At 32.1% G+C, this 15,113-nt stretch overlaps 1 protein-coding gene and 1 long non-coding RNA gene across 3 annotated transcripts; both read right to left on the bottom strand.

The window, feature by feature from the left end:
* Positions 1 to 5,504: 5,504 nt before the first annotated feature.
* LOC141724001 (uncharacterized) lies at positions 5,505 to 8,310 on the bottom strand. The gene is made up of 4 exons (XR_012576432.1): positions 8,196 to 8,310; positions 6,368 to 6,514; positions 6,065 to 6,279; positions 5,505 to 5,942 (listed from the first exon to the last, which is right to left on the bottom strand). It is a non-coding gene; the product is annotated as an uncharacterized LOC141724001 (long non-coding RNA).
* Positions 8,311 to 8,412: 102 nt separating this feature from the next.
* LOC141662143 (F-box protein At5g07610-like) lies at positions 8,413 to 12,185 on the bottom strand. 2 transcript variants are annotated; one of them, XR_012550274.1, is made up of 3 exons: positions 9,746 to 9,896; positions 8,610 to 8,801; positions 8,413 to 8,509 (listed from the first exon to the last, which is right to left on the bottom strand). XR_012550274.1 is itself a non-coding variant. In XM_074469189.1 (3 exons), exons 1-2 carry the CDS (start codon positions 11,941 to 11,943, stop codon positions 8,744 to 8,746), a joined length of 1,059 nt encoding a protein of 352 aa, XP_074325290.1. In that variant the 5' UTR covers positions 11,944 to 12,185; the 3' UTR covers positions 8,413 to 8,509; positions 8,610 to 8,743. The 2 variants fall into 2 exon arrangements, 1 of the variants encoding a protein (XP_074325290.1); XM_074469189.1 differs by lacking the exon at positions 9,746 to 9,896 and adding an exon at positions 10,943 to 12,185.
* Positions 12,186 to 15,113: the final 2,928 nt, after the last annotated feature.

Here is a 15,113-nt window from a genome sequence, read left to right as displayed (position 1 = left end):
TGTTAGGAGTTCAGTTATTTTCCCTAGTTTGTAGCTTGCTTTCTCTGTATACTTTAAATATCTCTTCTGCAGTTCTAATAAAAACTACGCTATTTGATAACATATCTTTTGTTTTTTCTCAATTTTTATAACAAACAAAAAGTATAATCAACAATCTTTACTGACTATAAAATGGTTTCTGCTTTCAGAGGGAATAAGAGCAATGGGAGATCCCAATACAATAACGGAATAAGTTGCCATCACTTGTACTTGAAAGTAATACGGATGATATGTGGTTAGTTAAGATAAATGGCCCAAGGGGTCTCTTCCCATTATCCTGTTTCGTTGTTTGGTAAACGTTGAGCTATTTGGTAATTTACAAAGTAGTAGAACTTCATCTTGCTGAAAATTTGAAAATAGACCTTTGTGCACCATTACTGGGTTTTAGAATTTTTATGTTCCTGTATTTTTTGGGTTGTGTGCCTTTATAAGTTTTATCGAGTAGTGTGCCTGTATAGGTTTTATCCCCGAATGCGATTTTAAACTTTTATATCTTCTGCCATATTCTTGGTATGAATTTTTATTACATATTTTTTGACATCATTACTCTTAATTGCATAATTTTTAGGGCGCCGTGCTTATGTACATATTTGAGATTTATACATAAGCTCAATTTAATTAAGTTAATATATATTAAATTTAGGTAAAAGATATTTGTTGCCGTGAATAAATCATTAGCAAAGAGAAAACAATTCTTTCCAAACTATAAATAAATACAACTAGAATTTTTTTTAAAAAAAAATGAAAAAATATATATTTAAAATAGTGCACAAAAAATATCTATTGCATATGTTTTTTTTAGTTGCATTTATATATCCACAAAATATAATTTAGTAACTACTGACATTGCCATTTGTAATTGTTTACATAATTTAAGTATGTATAGTTTCTTTGTTGTTCCCTTTATTATAAACTAATTACCTAATTTTGAATGACACCTTATGCCATCCTCATGTTTGGGAATCTAGGAAATATATATATATATATATATTTTTACTCAATCATCTATAAGTTTTTTTTAGTCAATGAAAATAATTTTGAATGGCATGTATTGATGTTTTTTTCTTGAGAAACAATGGTGGTCGCAAGTAGCCTAAAAATCTAAAATATCATATCACTTCTCACAAAACATTTAAGTGGGATTACCAATCCCAATAGTAGCATAATGTTACCTGGCCTAGGAATAAAAGGAAAAGATAAGGTGACAGAACAAGCCAACATACAAATATCCCTAATAAAACAAAAATTTACCAATAAATGGCGTATGTTATTAAGGAATATGAGGAAAACCAGATGGCTAAAATTGCTTCCCGTGGCTAGGTGACAGGCGTTTAGGAAGCTCAAATATGATAAAATCATCCATCACAACAAAAATTTCACCTTAAGAGCTATGGGGATCCCAATACAATGAATGTATATTGAGGAGGGGGGTAGCAGGCCGAAGCAAGGATTATATCTCATACCTGATAATTTTTGACCAAAAGTAATAGCACACACATGACAATAAAAAAAATCCTCATCTTTTAAATGCAACAAGTTGTGTTCATAAGAGTTCTTAAAAACCAATAGCTTGAAATTTTGATAGAAATGAAATTATTATATGGTATAACCATAAGGAATGCGATCGCACTAGCCTTGTCAGAATAAGGGCCCAAAAATATGATTTTCTTATTTATATTTGTATACAAGTATAAGCATATGTAAGATTCTTATGTTCTTTGTATGCTTATAAATTTTGACATCTCTCCACTTTCATTATTCACTACAAGAAACAGCCATTTTACCAACCGCCAAATCAGTCATTATGGGGCCAAAATCGATCGGTATTCACCGGTAATGAAGGAAACCAAAATGGTCGGATTATATTTAGTCGCTATTTACTTTTTTGGTCGAATTTTATATTGACCGATCTGGACTACGGCCACGTGTCGGTACCATCTAACGTGGCTTGGCTCATGACATGATATATCAGTGCAACGTGATTGTGAGGCCCATGGACACGTGGTCGGAGTTAAATGATTTGGAGCAAGTTCAACGGACGGTCAAATGGTTCTGATTTTTACCTTTATCGGCCACTTAACAAATGGTGTAGCTCGGTGTAGCTGGTCGGAATAGTGTGGCCTGGATACAACATCGGCAAGAAGTAAAACAATCTTGACTGTGGTCGACCGTCTTTGTCCTTCGGTTGTAATTGTGTTGTCAATCCCGAATGATGTTTTTGTGCGGTCAGTTTTTATCATTTTTTGCATCGGTCGGAATAAACCGTTTCAAATACAGTGTTTTATACATGAACTTATGATGTTACCGGCGAATAAGTTTATAATTTTCAAAACTCAATTACCATCACAATACTATCACAAAATACCTGGAAGACTGTTGCCCCTCCCCCGATCTCCTTGACACGTCGACACTTGGGGGTGTCTCTAACCTCATCCGTCGCCTATTTTAGGTGTGTTTTTTCAGTTATTTTCATTGTTGTTTTTCAGAACATACATAAATTACAAGTTATTTATGATTTATACTCTTAATTTAAATAAAATATTTAAAATCTTAGATACCCTCTTAAGCAATTTTAACCCCGAAAAGCATGACACCAGTCTCCGTTCCCTTCCTGAATCAGTTCAGTTCAAGTCTTTGTCAACCTCGATATCCATCTCGAGCCTGGTACCCGCATTTCCACTGTGATTCAGTATCAAAGTTTCGCACCCCAAATGCCATTTTTAGCCATCAGTAACGACATATTTTCCCCTGTTGGCTTCATCAACTTGTACTCTATTAGCATTATATTGCACATCAATAGCAAAATAAGTATGAGCAACTCACCTGACCACTAATTTTCATTTTCCTATATAGCCATATCAATCTTCGGTTTCTCGCCTCCTGGATTTACTAGTCCATTCATCCCTCTTGGAGAGAAACCTTTACTTCTAACCCTTGTGGAAACAAGATTGGATGCTAGCTTGAAGATGGCGTGAAATAGTTTCGGCAAATTCTTATGCATTTCATAATTGAAGAACCTATGGGTAGCTCTTCAATTTTATTTTATAATAAAATTTCACAATCACTCACTTTCCTTCACTTTTTGTCTTCAATTTTTGGATAAAAATTTATCTTATAAAAAATAACTTAGAGCTTAATTACATCCTATTTTGATCCATAAATAATGTTCATTGGTTTTCTGTATATTTTTTTCTAGACAAATTTTTCTTATAAAATATTTATATTTTAATATTATTTAGTAGGACATTGTGTCCTTTTTTATTTTTTATATTAAAACTTTATATAAGTCATTTTAACTATGATACAATATTTCTTGATTTTTGTAAAAAATTACAAAAAACTTAGCAATAAAAAAATATGTAATCAAAGTAAAAGTAATTAATAAAAGATTAAAAAAATTTAAGTATTGACAAAAAGTAATACAATATTTTGATATTTGCAAATTATAATGGAGCCCAATTTTATTCGTTTCATGAATAAATTATAAAATTAATGTTTATTTATCAACAAATTAAAAAAATTTCATGTCCAAATGAAATAATTTTATTTAAATACTATTTTTTATGAAAAGGTTTTTTGAAAAAACTCTAAATGAGTTTTAATACTTTTGACATAATTTAAGTAAAGACAGAAAGAAAAAAAACTTAGGGTATATAAAAGAAAGCAAGCATATTGTCATTTCATTTTATTAGAATACGCAGCCGCCGCTAGTTGAGCAGAAACGAAGAGGACCAACCTTAAATCTAAAAAGAAGAGGACCAACCTTAAATCTAAAAAACTGTGTTCAGCATCAGCAGAATTAATAGGGGGCAACGATTTCTTTCTCGGTCTGATTTTAGATTATACTATAAATAGATGAAAGATGTTTACATTATACTATAAATTCTACACAGAACCATCTTCCTGCCATTTTATATATGTTTACATAAAAATTATATATAAACTATATGCTATACTAACATATATAGAACAAAAAGCGGATTTCGTCTATCATTAAAGTATTTAACTCAAAATAACATGCATTTCATACAGAAAATAGAGAAAAGACAAGCAACTTATTTAAACAAAATCCTATCATTTAAACAAAATAAAATAAAATTAGGGTTTGCTAAATGACAAGCAACTCATTTCCATACTACAGAATATGTAACAAGCAACTGAAACAAGCATGCAGATGCTTAAACTAATTAAAAATAAAAAAATTAGGGTTTCAAATTGAAACCCCCAATTCTAAAATTAGGGTTTAAAACTTAACTAATCCAAGCTTTATCCTCCAACTTAGCTTCAATCTCCACCTTGAACTCCAAACTTAAACTCCGAGTTGAACTCCAACTACGACTTTGACTTTGACTTCGACTTAATGCAATAAAACCCCCAAATCTACAAGAAAATGAGAGCAGCCTTGATGAGAGAAACCCCCAAATTAACGAGAAAATGAGAGTACAGAGAGGGAAATGAGAGCACAGAGAGGGAAATGAGAGCACAATGAGCAACCTGTTCTTGGTGAAATGAGAGTTTTTTATGAGAGATGAGAGATGAGAGAATACATTTTTTGTTTTTGATTTTAATTTTTATATTTTTTAACAAAAAAGAGAGGAAATATGTGTGTGAAAAAAGGGTGAGAATTATACTAAGTCAAAAAATAAGGGGGAAACACATGGAGGGAATGAACTATTTGGTTAAGGGGAAACGGGGAAGGCGCATTGATTAATTTTTTTAAATAGACATATAACATCAGTTGGACTAAAACACTGATGTTTATAACATCAAAAGACATATGTTTCCCAAAATCGATGTAGAAAATACCATTTACATAGGCTCGAGAAGCAACCGATGTCTAAGAGGCAATGTCTATTCTACTTTTTCTAGTAGTGGATACAATATAAAATGAAAAAGAAGAAAAATGGTATTTAGGTGAATTACACAAAAGACTATTCAACTTTTATAATTATGTAGAACTTAACTTCTTGAGTTAAAACTACGAGTTTCAAGATAACTAAATATATGTGTTTGGTTTATTGATATGCATTTAGAGGTTATGTTTTTAATTTTGGTAAGTAATTAATAATTTTATATTAAATAACTACTTAACTTGTACTGATCACTGTGGAGTTTGGTAACACCTTTTTAACTAGAAAAGGTATGGAACTTGAAGTTAGTTTACGCGGTATGAAATACAGCAAACCTAATATAGATCAAATCTAAAAGTATAACTCATTTTGAATATAAGGAATTTTAAGTTGCTTAGTTGAAAGAAATGAGGCCTACAGCTAGTTAAATTTTACATAAAAAATATATACATATTTCTACCAATATAAATATAAAAATCATAATGCAATGGAAAGTGCTTATGTTTCAAAAAGTTTATCTATATTTCCTCAATTTGTAGGGAAAATATTTATAAGCATTAGAATATTAATAAGAACATGTCCATTCAAGATTTTAGGAAGTTCAAAACACCGAGTACCGGCCTAATATCATCTTACCCATGATAATTGTGTTTTAGCAACAATTACATTTTACCATGATGTGTTTGTAATTAAATAAATATAGTACACCACTTGTAGTCTTTAAGCTAATGAGAGCTTCTTTAGTTGCACTTGTCTAGATTTGGCCATGTAGTCTTCAAAGCAACGAGATCGAGCTGCTTTAGTTCGACCAAATATGGACCAAGCCAAGCCGTTGACCAGTGTATATCTCACCGCGTTCTCCATCATAAAAGATAGAAGTGATGTCTTTTAGTGCATCTTCAAGAGTGCTCTTGATTTCAGTACCTTTGATTGGCTTGCTTAAGTTGCACCTTCGACCACTGCACTTGAATTCTTTTATCAGACTGGTGTTACGAGCATTGATCTTGGCAAGGCATTTACCCGTCAAGATATTGCTCATCTTTATTGAACCAGCTGCACAAAAACACATGAAATGCAATATATATAATTCATATGTTAAGAATTAGTCCGCAGTGTGTGTGCGTGCGAACGTGGTGTATTTATATTTAGCATCAGGTATTGAAAAGGATGTTTACCATTTTGTCCCAACCATAGGTCATCTAATTGAGCTCTGCATAAAAAAATAATAAAATCCTGGCGAGCTGTGACATAAACGTTCTTAAAGCTTCTACCAGGAGACCCCAGAAGGTGATCCTTAAATAAAGTCACAACCTCCCCACTTAAGTTCGAGAGAGCTACTGTCTTGTTCCTTAATGTCAGGAATAATCGGGTGTTGTGAAGAAAAATGAACCTGTAAATAAAAATTTCAACTATTACAAGTTACAAAGGGAAATAAAGAAGAGAACATGCATATTATTATAAAGGAAATAAGTACATACATCAAGAATTTGAAGATTCTCATTCTCCTGCTTGACCAGCACCTTTTCTCATGGAATAGCTCAATAAAATTCACTCTTGTGTGATGTAGGGATAAGTGAAGGACACATCCATCCTCTATTGAATGAAACTTAAGAGAGGCATGTCTTCTGGCATTGGTATAAATCAACATCATTAATCCCCGTCTCTTTGTCAAGAAGATGTGTCAAAATGTTATTGATGGCAATTACCACACAATATTTTACAAAAAAGTGTAAACATCTATATTCTAAGAAATATTTCTTGAAAATAGGTGTTAATTATAAGACTGCTTTTATTGATTATACAAGTTGTTTCCTTCATGATTAATTTCGTTAATTTATTTTAATTGCATATTCTGACTTGTGGTTTGAATTTAATTTATTTCCATGTAGTTGTGTGTGACATTTTTTAGGTTTTACCAAGGTATACCCTAGTATATTTGGATATAAGGGATATATATTTGAAGTATGGAGAGTTGTATATTAACTCATTTTTAAAAAAAAAATTGAAAGGATATATATTTAGGAGTTACTTAGTGACACCCCTTAATTAAAATCAGAACAAATAACTTACTAAAAATCACTAAAATTAAAATTAATCACAAAAAAATTAAACATAGATAATGACCATCCACCACCACTATGAATACTATCACTGATATCAACCTCTACCCCACATACCCATCCGTCAGCATGCTACTGTCACCACCCTTTTCACCATTATCAAAACACCATTACTGCCGCCCACCGCCATGAAAATTACCAAATTTAATTAAACTATACAATATCACAAGTTGTTGATTCACTGAAATAAATGTCAATCACAAATTTTTTTATTCAAATTACAAAATTTTATATGCAAATCACTAAATTTTGAATGCAAATCGCCAAATTTTTGAAACAAAATCGATAATAGCATTCAAATATGAATATAAGTAGCTCTGTTAAGAGGCTATTTTATCATACTATAATGATGAAACGAATAAGGGTATATTTATGCCCTTAAAGAATATAAGACATATATGGTGTATATATAAAATAATGATGACTTTTTGGGAACTCTTGAAAAATGACTATTGTGAATGACATTTTGCGGTAGTTTGTGGTGTTGGGCCATGAATGTGAAGAAAGAACATAAATAAGTTTACATATATATGTATTATATATATAATGAGATGAAATGAAGGTTAGAGGTGATGTAAAAATAAATGTTTAAATTTGATGTTGATGTGCACTTGATACTAATTGTAGACATGACAAATGTGCTTTGAGTATATATATACCTAAGTTACACAAAAAATTTATTTAAAAATTATTTAACATTAATGAAATAGTTTAAAATGGTTATGTAGTAGAATCACATTTATCCAAAATTATTCAACAATGGTTATATTTTCAAAAAATTTCATGTAGTGTAGTTCGGCTCGAAAAGTTTAACGAACATTTTTATTGTTCGAGTTCGAGCTCGAGCTTTTAACGAGCTGAGCCGAACCGAACTTTTAAGGAGTCGAGTTCAAACTGTTTACGATAAAATAATATAATAGTTGGAATGTTGTTATAATAGTAACTATTGTAATGTAACCCTACATAGGGCATAAATACAGTATTTTTAATTTTTTTATTTTTGAAGTATTTATTTGACTTTTTAATATTAGATAATGATATAATGTAAATAATTTATGATGTTGTAATTATTAAAAAAATGATACACTGATTGTATTATAGTAAATATAAATAAATTTAAATAAATATTATGAGGGATTATCATGTATCTTTAATAATATAGCTAGTTACTCATAATAAACCTTACCTGGTCTTTATGCCCAGAAATGGAGTACAACATGCTGTAGTTTCTCATTTCAAAGACCTTGTAGATGCTCATCTCGATAAGGAAAATCAAAAAAAAAATCATATCAGAATTAAGGATCATTCTATGTGAAGAATTATAGTCTTAATTTTCCTTATTTAAGAATAAACAAAAATAAGTTGTATTCTTGCCTATGTTGGGCAGAAAAAGTTACTGCTTTAGCATTTACATTATTAATCTGGAGAAGACTGCACCATTTCAGTAACTCTGATTCAAAAACAAGGAAGCCAGCATCTGGGTGACCATTTTGAATGTATCTGACACCATTTGATGGGATTGCATGAGTAAAGAAATTACTGAGGAAGTAAAAAACTAAAAATACATGGAAACTTCTGAGAGTACAAGTAATATACGCACTCAATTATTGTGGTCCTGCATTTTTTGGAGGTGAAATTATCTGATTTGAAAGCTGAGGCAGTGATGACCGAATCATTGAATTTATTGTATAATTGTCGACACTGCTTTGGGCATGTAGTTGGGCATCAACTGTTTCAACCAAGTGCTCCGATACCAGATTGTTGGTTATACTTGTTGTGTTCGTTATGAAAACTGTGAGAAAACAAAAGATGTGATATCAAATAGCGTAGTTTTTATTAGAACTGCAGAAGAGATATTTAAACTGAGTACACAGAAAAAGCAAGCTACAAAGTAGGGAAAATAACTAAACTCCTAACAAGTCTCCACTACTGAACATTATTCTTCTAATCTCGTAAAAGCACGCAACTATCCTAAAAGCAAGCAACTACTTCACACCTGTAGACTGAGTCTAAACGCATGGAAACAAAATATAGCAAAACAAAATAAATACAAGTTTAGATTAAAAGAACCAACAAAGATGAGAAAGAGAGAAACTATGATATGTTTCAGATAGTACATGTACACAAGTAGAAATATAAAATGTGTTATTAGAAATACAAAGTCTTAGCTTGTCATCAAAGGCAAAAATTGCTGCTATTAAATAAACCTAGCAAGGTACAATTACTAAACCAAGCAAACTATCATCGGAGCACAATAACTGAATCACTTATAATTATCTATCATCGGTAGTAACTGACAATAAAAAAAACAGGTAAGAAAACTATATATCTAGATGGCTTGGTCCCTGTTTGTGAAAACATGATACACATCATGATACATGTCAATTCCCATATGCTCTCCCACTTAAAAGTATATAAGCCACAATAGAATGCATTAAAACCAGTCGTATTTAGTTAAATACCACCGCTGGTGGTCGTATTTAGTTCAATACGACCGGTTTTGGACCGGTTGTATTTAGCAGTTTTTCTTGTAGTGGAGGTTAAGTGTGGTTGTGAAATGGACAACAAATTCCTTACACGGCACAAAGAAACATTTGGCGTAAACATCAACAGAGGTAAAGGTAATAACAGATACATAACATAAACATGTCAGTTCTCGTATGCTTTCCAAACATAAGCTATAGTTACTTAAATAGAAAATAATTAGAAAATTTGTAATGAGGGGCTTATGCTTACATTGGATGTAGGGTTGCAACGAAAGGATATACAGGAATAAATGGAGATTCAGCGACATAAAGAATTGACCCACCGTTAACACCGTTCTATCTGAGCTTAGATGGCAGCACCTCAACTTTCTTTGGAGATTATACAGAACAACTTTGCCAGAGATATTTACAACAAGAGCTACAATTTGGGCGTGCCATCTTAATAAAAAAACATGAAATCGTCGTAAGTGTTTATGACATGAAATTTTTGGTTTGCGCTACAGTTGTATGTAGGATTATGTGTGATTAGACAGATTAATGAATTGATTCACGAGCCAAAAATGGCTAAAAACCTGGAAAAAAGCATATCGTTGATTTTAATATTTTTGGGTTATTCATAATTCTGAGTTATTTACGACGGTTGTTCATAATATATTCCGTCGTAATGTAGTAATTTTCTATATTTAATTTGACAACCAACCGTTTGTGTCTGAAGTTAACAACATACGATGTTTTTTTCGCTCGTAAGTTTATTTGTTATTAAATTGCTAAAGTGGATCTCGGTGCTTTTACTTATGATGAAATGCAAATTTGTGATGAAAATTTGAACTTACTACTCGAACAAGAACAAAAGGAACGGAAAATTTTCATCCTAATTGGTTCAATTTGACAATTTCAATAAAAAAAGACCATCATAGATGCCCCTATTTGTTGTAATGGACATTAATAAATAATAATCTCACTAGGTGATATATCAAGATAAAAATTACACTAAAAAACTATATAATGTGTCTAGGTACACACAGTGAAGTAATACATAAAATGTAGAAAATCTAAAACCGACTAGACACGGTGTCTTCTCAAATTTTCAGCAAGTAGTTCTATTATGTAAATTAAAATGCAGATCATACAATATTCCTGTTACATTTCATTGCTTACATTCCTTAAAAATTAAACATAGTAGAAACAACGTCGAGAGTGCTCATGTCAACTTATTCCCCCAAATTATTCCGTGTGAAAAGCAGAAAAACATTTTGTAGTCAATAATATAATTTTAATTTTTCAGAAAAAAATATACATGAATTTGAAAACAAGAAACTCTGATCTGTAAAGGTAATAGCATATACATAACATAAACATGTCAGTTCCCATATGCTTTCCGAACATAAGCTATAGTAAATGAAATAGAAAATAATTAGAAAATTTGTAATGAGGGGCTTATGCTTACATTGGATGTAGGGTTGCAACGAAAGGATATGCAGGAATAAATGGAGGTTCACCAAGATAAATAGTTGCCCCACCCTTAACACTGTTCCATCTGAGCTCAGAAAGGAGCACCTCAACTTTCTTACTTTGGAGATTATACAGAACAACTTTGCCAGAGATATTTACAAGAAGAGCTGTGTCTTCTTCCCCTTCTCCTCTCAGAACGCTTAATATTGAATGGATGGAGTGACATTTCTGCAGATTTCCCCCATTCCCAAAATCATGTGGTAATGAAGAAATGAGATGATTAATATGTACCCGGTGCTTTATAACCCACTTCATAGTAACCTCATCCAACTCATACACATTTAAATTTTTTTGTGCGCAATCTACGACACAAACAATGTACAAGTGCCCATTAGATTCAACAAAATGCCTGAAGCCTGAACCAGAAGCCTTTGGAGGAAAAGAGATTTTGGTCAAATTCTTAGCTTCAATATCGAAACGATAACAAGATTGCGTGTTTCTCACAATCCAATAAATAGCACCATGGCAATACAGTCCCTTTCCGTATTGCAGCTCATGTCCATCCATAGTAACATTAGTATCTTTCCATCTACCAGTTTCTGAACTAAATATCATGAATTTAGATGTAACTACTCTCGCTATCGACGCTGTAGCACAGATAACTTTGTAATGGGGTGATGCCAGAGGGTCAAAAGCCAAAACAAAAGTAACAATCCATTCATAAAATCTAGAATCTAATTTGGGTGAAGGTACTGATTTGATTTCATGGGTAACTAAATTTCGAACATAATACGCTTTCCTATCCCTTTCGAAGGAGTTGAATCTAAATAGATTCAACCCATTACAAGACTGTATCATCCTCATGACAGTTTCTCTAGAGAGCAAATCCCTCCAGTAGTTTATTGGAATACTTTCAGTTAGTACAGCAGGATCTAAACAAAGAGGGATCTTACCTTCAGAATTAGAGCGAGATATGGAATAAACTGTATCTTCCATTGAGTCAGCAGGGTTGTATAAGTGGAGTCCCAAAGGAATGCGTGAGCTAGGGTTTTCAAGAGTGTGGCGGCGCCGGAACTGGGGATCGGAAATTAGGGCACACCATTGTTTAGAGACTGATTTGAATCGGACCACTGATCTGACTGGAACACGAACTAAAATCAGACCGAGAAAGAAATCGTTGCCCCCTATTAATTCTGCTGATGCTGAACACAGTTTTTTAGATTTAAGGTTGGTCCTCATCTTTTTAGATTTAAGGTTGGTCCTCATTTATATACCCTAAGTTTTTTTTCTTTGTGTCTTTACTTAAATTATGTCAAAAGTATTAAAACTCATTTAGAGTTTTTTCAAAAAAACCTTTTGATAAAAAATAGTATTTAAATAAAATTATTTCATTTGGACATGAAATTTTTTTAATTTGTTGATAAATAAACATTAATTTTATAATTTATTCATGAAACGAATAAAATTGGGCTCCATTATAATGTGCAAATATCAAAATATTGTATTACTTTTTGTCAATACTTATATTTTTTTAATTTTTTATTAATTACTTTTATTTTGATTACATATTTTTTTATTGCTAAGTTTTTTGTAATTTTTTACAAAAAATCAAGAAATATTGTATCATAGTTAAAATGACTTATATAAAGTTTTAATATAAAAAATAAAAAAGGACACAATGTCCTACTAAATAATATTAAAATATAAATATTTTATAAGAAAAATTTGTCTAGAAAAAAATATACAGAAAACCAATGAACATTATTGATGGATCAAAATAGGAATGTAATTAAACTCTAAGTTATTTTTTATAAGATAAATTTTTATCCAAAAATTGAAGACAAAAAGTGAAGGAAAGTGAGTGATTGTAAAATTTTATTGTAAAATATAATTGAAGAGCGACCCATAGGTTCTTCAATTATGAAATGCATAAGAATTTGCCGAAACTATTTCACGCCATCTTCAAGCTAGCATCCAATATTCTTGTTTCCACAAGGGTTAGAAGTACAGGTTTCTCTCCAAGAGGGATGAATGGACTAGTAAATGCAGGAGGCGAGAAACGGAAGATTGATATGACTATATAGGAAAAAGAAAATTAGTGGTCAGGTGAGTTGCTCACACTTATTTTGCTATTGATGTGCAATATAATGCTAATAGAGTACAAGTTGATGAAGTCAACAGGGGAAAATATGTCGTTACTGATGGCTAAAAATGGCATTTGGGGTGCGAAACTTTGATACTGAATCATAGTGGAAATGCGGGTACCAGGCTCGAGATGGATATCGAGGTTGACAAAGACTTGAACTGAACTGATTCAGGAAGGGAACGGAGACTGCTGTCATGCTTTTCGGGGTTAAAATTGCTTAAGAGGGTATCTAAGATTTTAAATATTTTATTTAAATTAAGAGTATAAATCATAAATAACTTGTAATTTATGTATGTTCTGAAAAACAACAATGGAAATAACTGAAAAAACACACCTAAAATAGGCGACGGATGAGGTTAGAGACACCCCCAAGTGTCGACGTGTCAAGGAGATCGGGGGAGGGGCAACAGTCTTCCAGGTATTTTGTGATAGTATTGTGATGGTAATTGAGTTTTGAAAATTATAAACTTATTCGCCGGTAACATCATAAGTTCATGTATAAAACACTGTATGCATGTCATTTATAAAACACTATATAAACGCCATGAAAGAATATCTAAGTTGGCGCAATTGGGTCATAAACATGTCTATTCGTATATTCTTGCCCAACATAAACTCAAGTATATATACAAACCATAATAGAATGCAAAACAAGAAAACTAAGCTTAACAACAATTGTAAATAAAACATAAAAATAATATTATTGGTGAATCTTATCTATTTCGATCTATTTTAAGTGAGATACGAAGAACGTTAAGACCTCAAAATTTTTCAAACTTTTCTCTCACATTAACTGACAATCACTAAAAGAAACGGGGCTTTTTTGAAACGGTTTATTCCGACCGATGCAAAAAATGATAAAAACTGACCGCACAAAAACATCATTCGGGATTAACACAATTACAACCGAAGGACAAAGACGGTCGACCACGGTCAAGATTGTTTTACTTCTTGCCGACGTTGTATCCAGGCCACACTATTCCGACCAGCTACACCGAGCTACACCATTTGTTAAGTGGTCGATAAAGGTAAAAATCAGAACCATTTGACCGTCCGTTGAACTTGCTCCAAATCATTTAACTCCGACCACGTGTCCATGGGCCTCACAATCACGTTGCACTGATATATCATGTCATGAGCCAAACCACGTTAGATGGTACCGACACGTGGCCGTAGTCCAGATCGGTCAATATAAAATTCGACCAAAAAAGTAAATAGCGACTAAAGATAATCCGACCATTTTGGTTTCGTTCATTACCGATGAATACCGATCGAATTTGGCCCCATAATGACTGATTTGGCGGTTGGTAAAGTGGCTGTTTCTTGTAGTGAATAATGAAAGTGGAGAGATGTCAAAATTTATAAGCATACAAAGAACATAAGAATCTTACATATGCTTATACTTGTATACAAATATAAATAATAAAATCATATTTTTGGGCCCTTATTCCGACAAGGCTAGTGCGATCGCATTCCTTATGGTTATACCATATAATAATTTCATTTCTATCAAAATTTCAAGCTATTGGTTTTTAAGAACGCTTATGAACACAACTTGTTGCATTTGAAAGATGAGAATTTTTTTCATTGTCATGTGTGTGCTATTACTTTTGGTCAAAAATTATCAGGTATGAGATAGAATCCTTGCTTCGGCCTGCTACACCCCTCCTCAATATACATTCATTGTATTGGGATCCCCCACAGCTCTTAAGGTGAAATTTTTGTTGTGATGGATGATTTTATCATATTTGAGCTTCCTAAACGCCTGTCACCTAGCCACGGGAAGCAATTTTAGCCATCTTGTTTTCCTCATATTCCTTAATAACATACACCATTTATTGGTAAATTTTTGTTTTATTAGGGATATTCGTATGTTGGCTTGTTCTGTCACCTTATCTTTTCCTTTTATTCCTAGATAAGTTATGAAATATCTACTATTTACCAAAGTAAGCGGGCCAGGTAACATTATGCTACTATTGATAAGTTTTCGTTGGATTGGTAATCCCACTTAAATATTTTG

This window comes from Apium graveolens, chromosome 5, assembly GCF_009905375.1.
Source record: "Apium graveolens cultivar Ventura chromosome 5, ASM990537v1, whole genome shotgun sequence".
Classification (NCBI taxonomy): domain Eukaryota; kingdom Viridiplantae; phylum Streptophyta; class Magnoliopsida; order Apiales; family Apiaceae; genus Apium; species Apium graveolens.
This window is presented reverse-complemented; position numbering and strand designations above follow the sequence as displayed.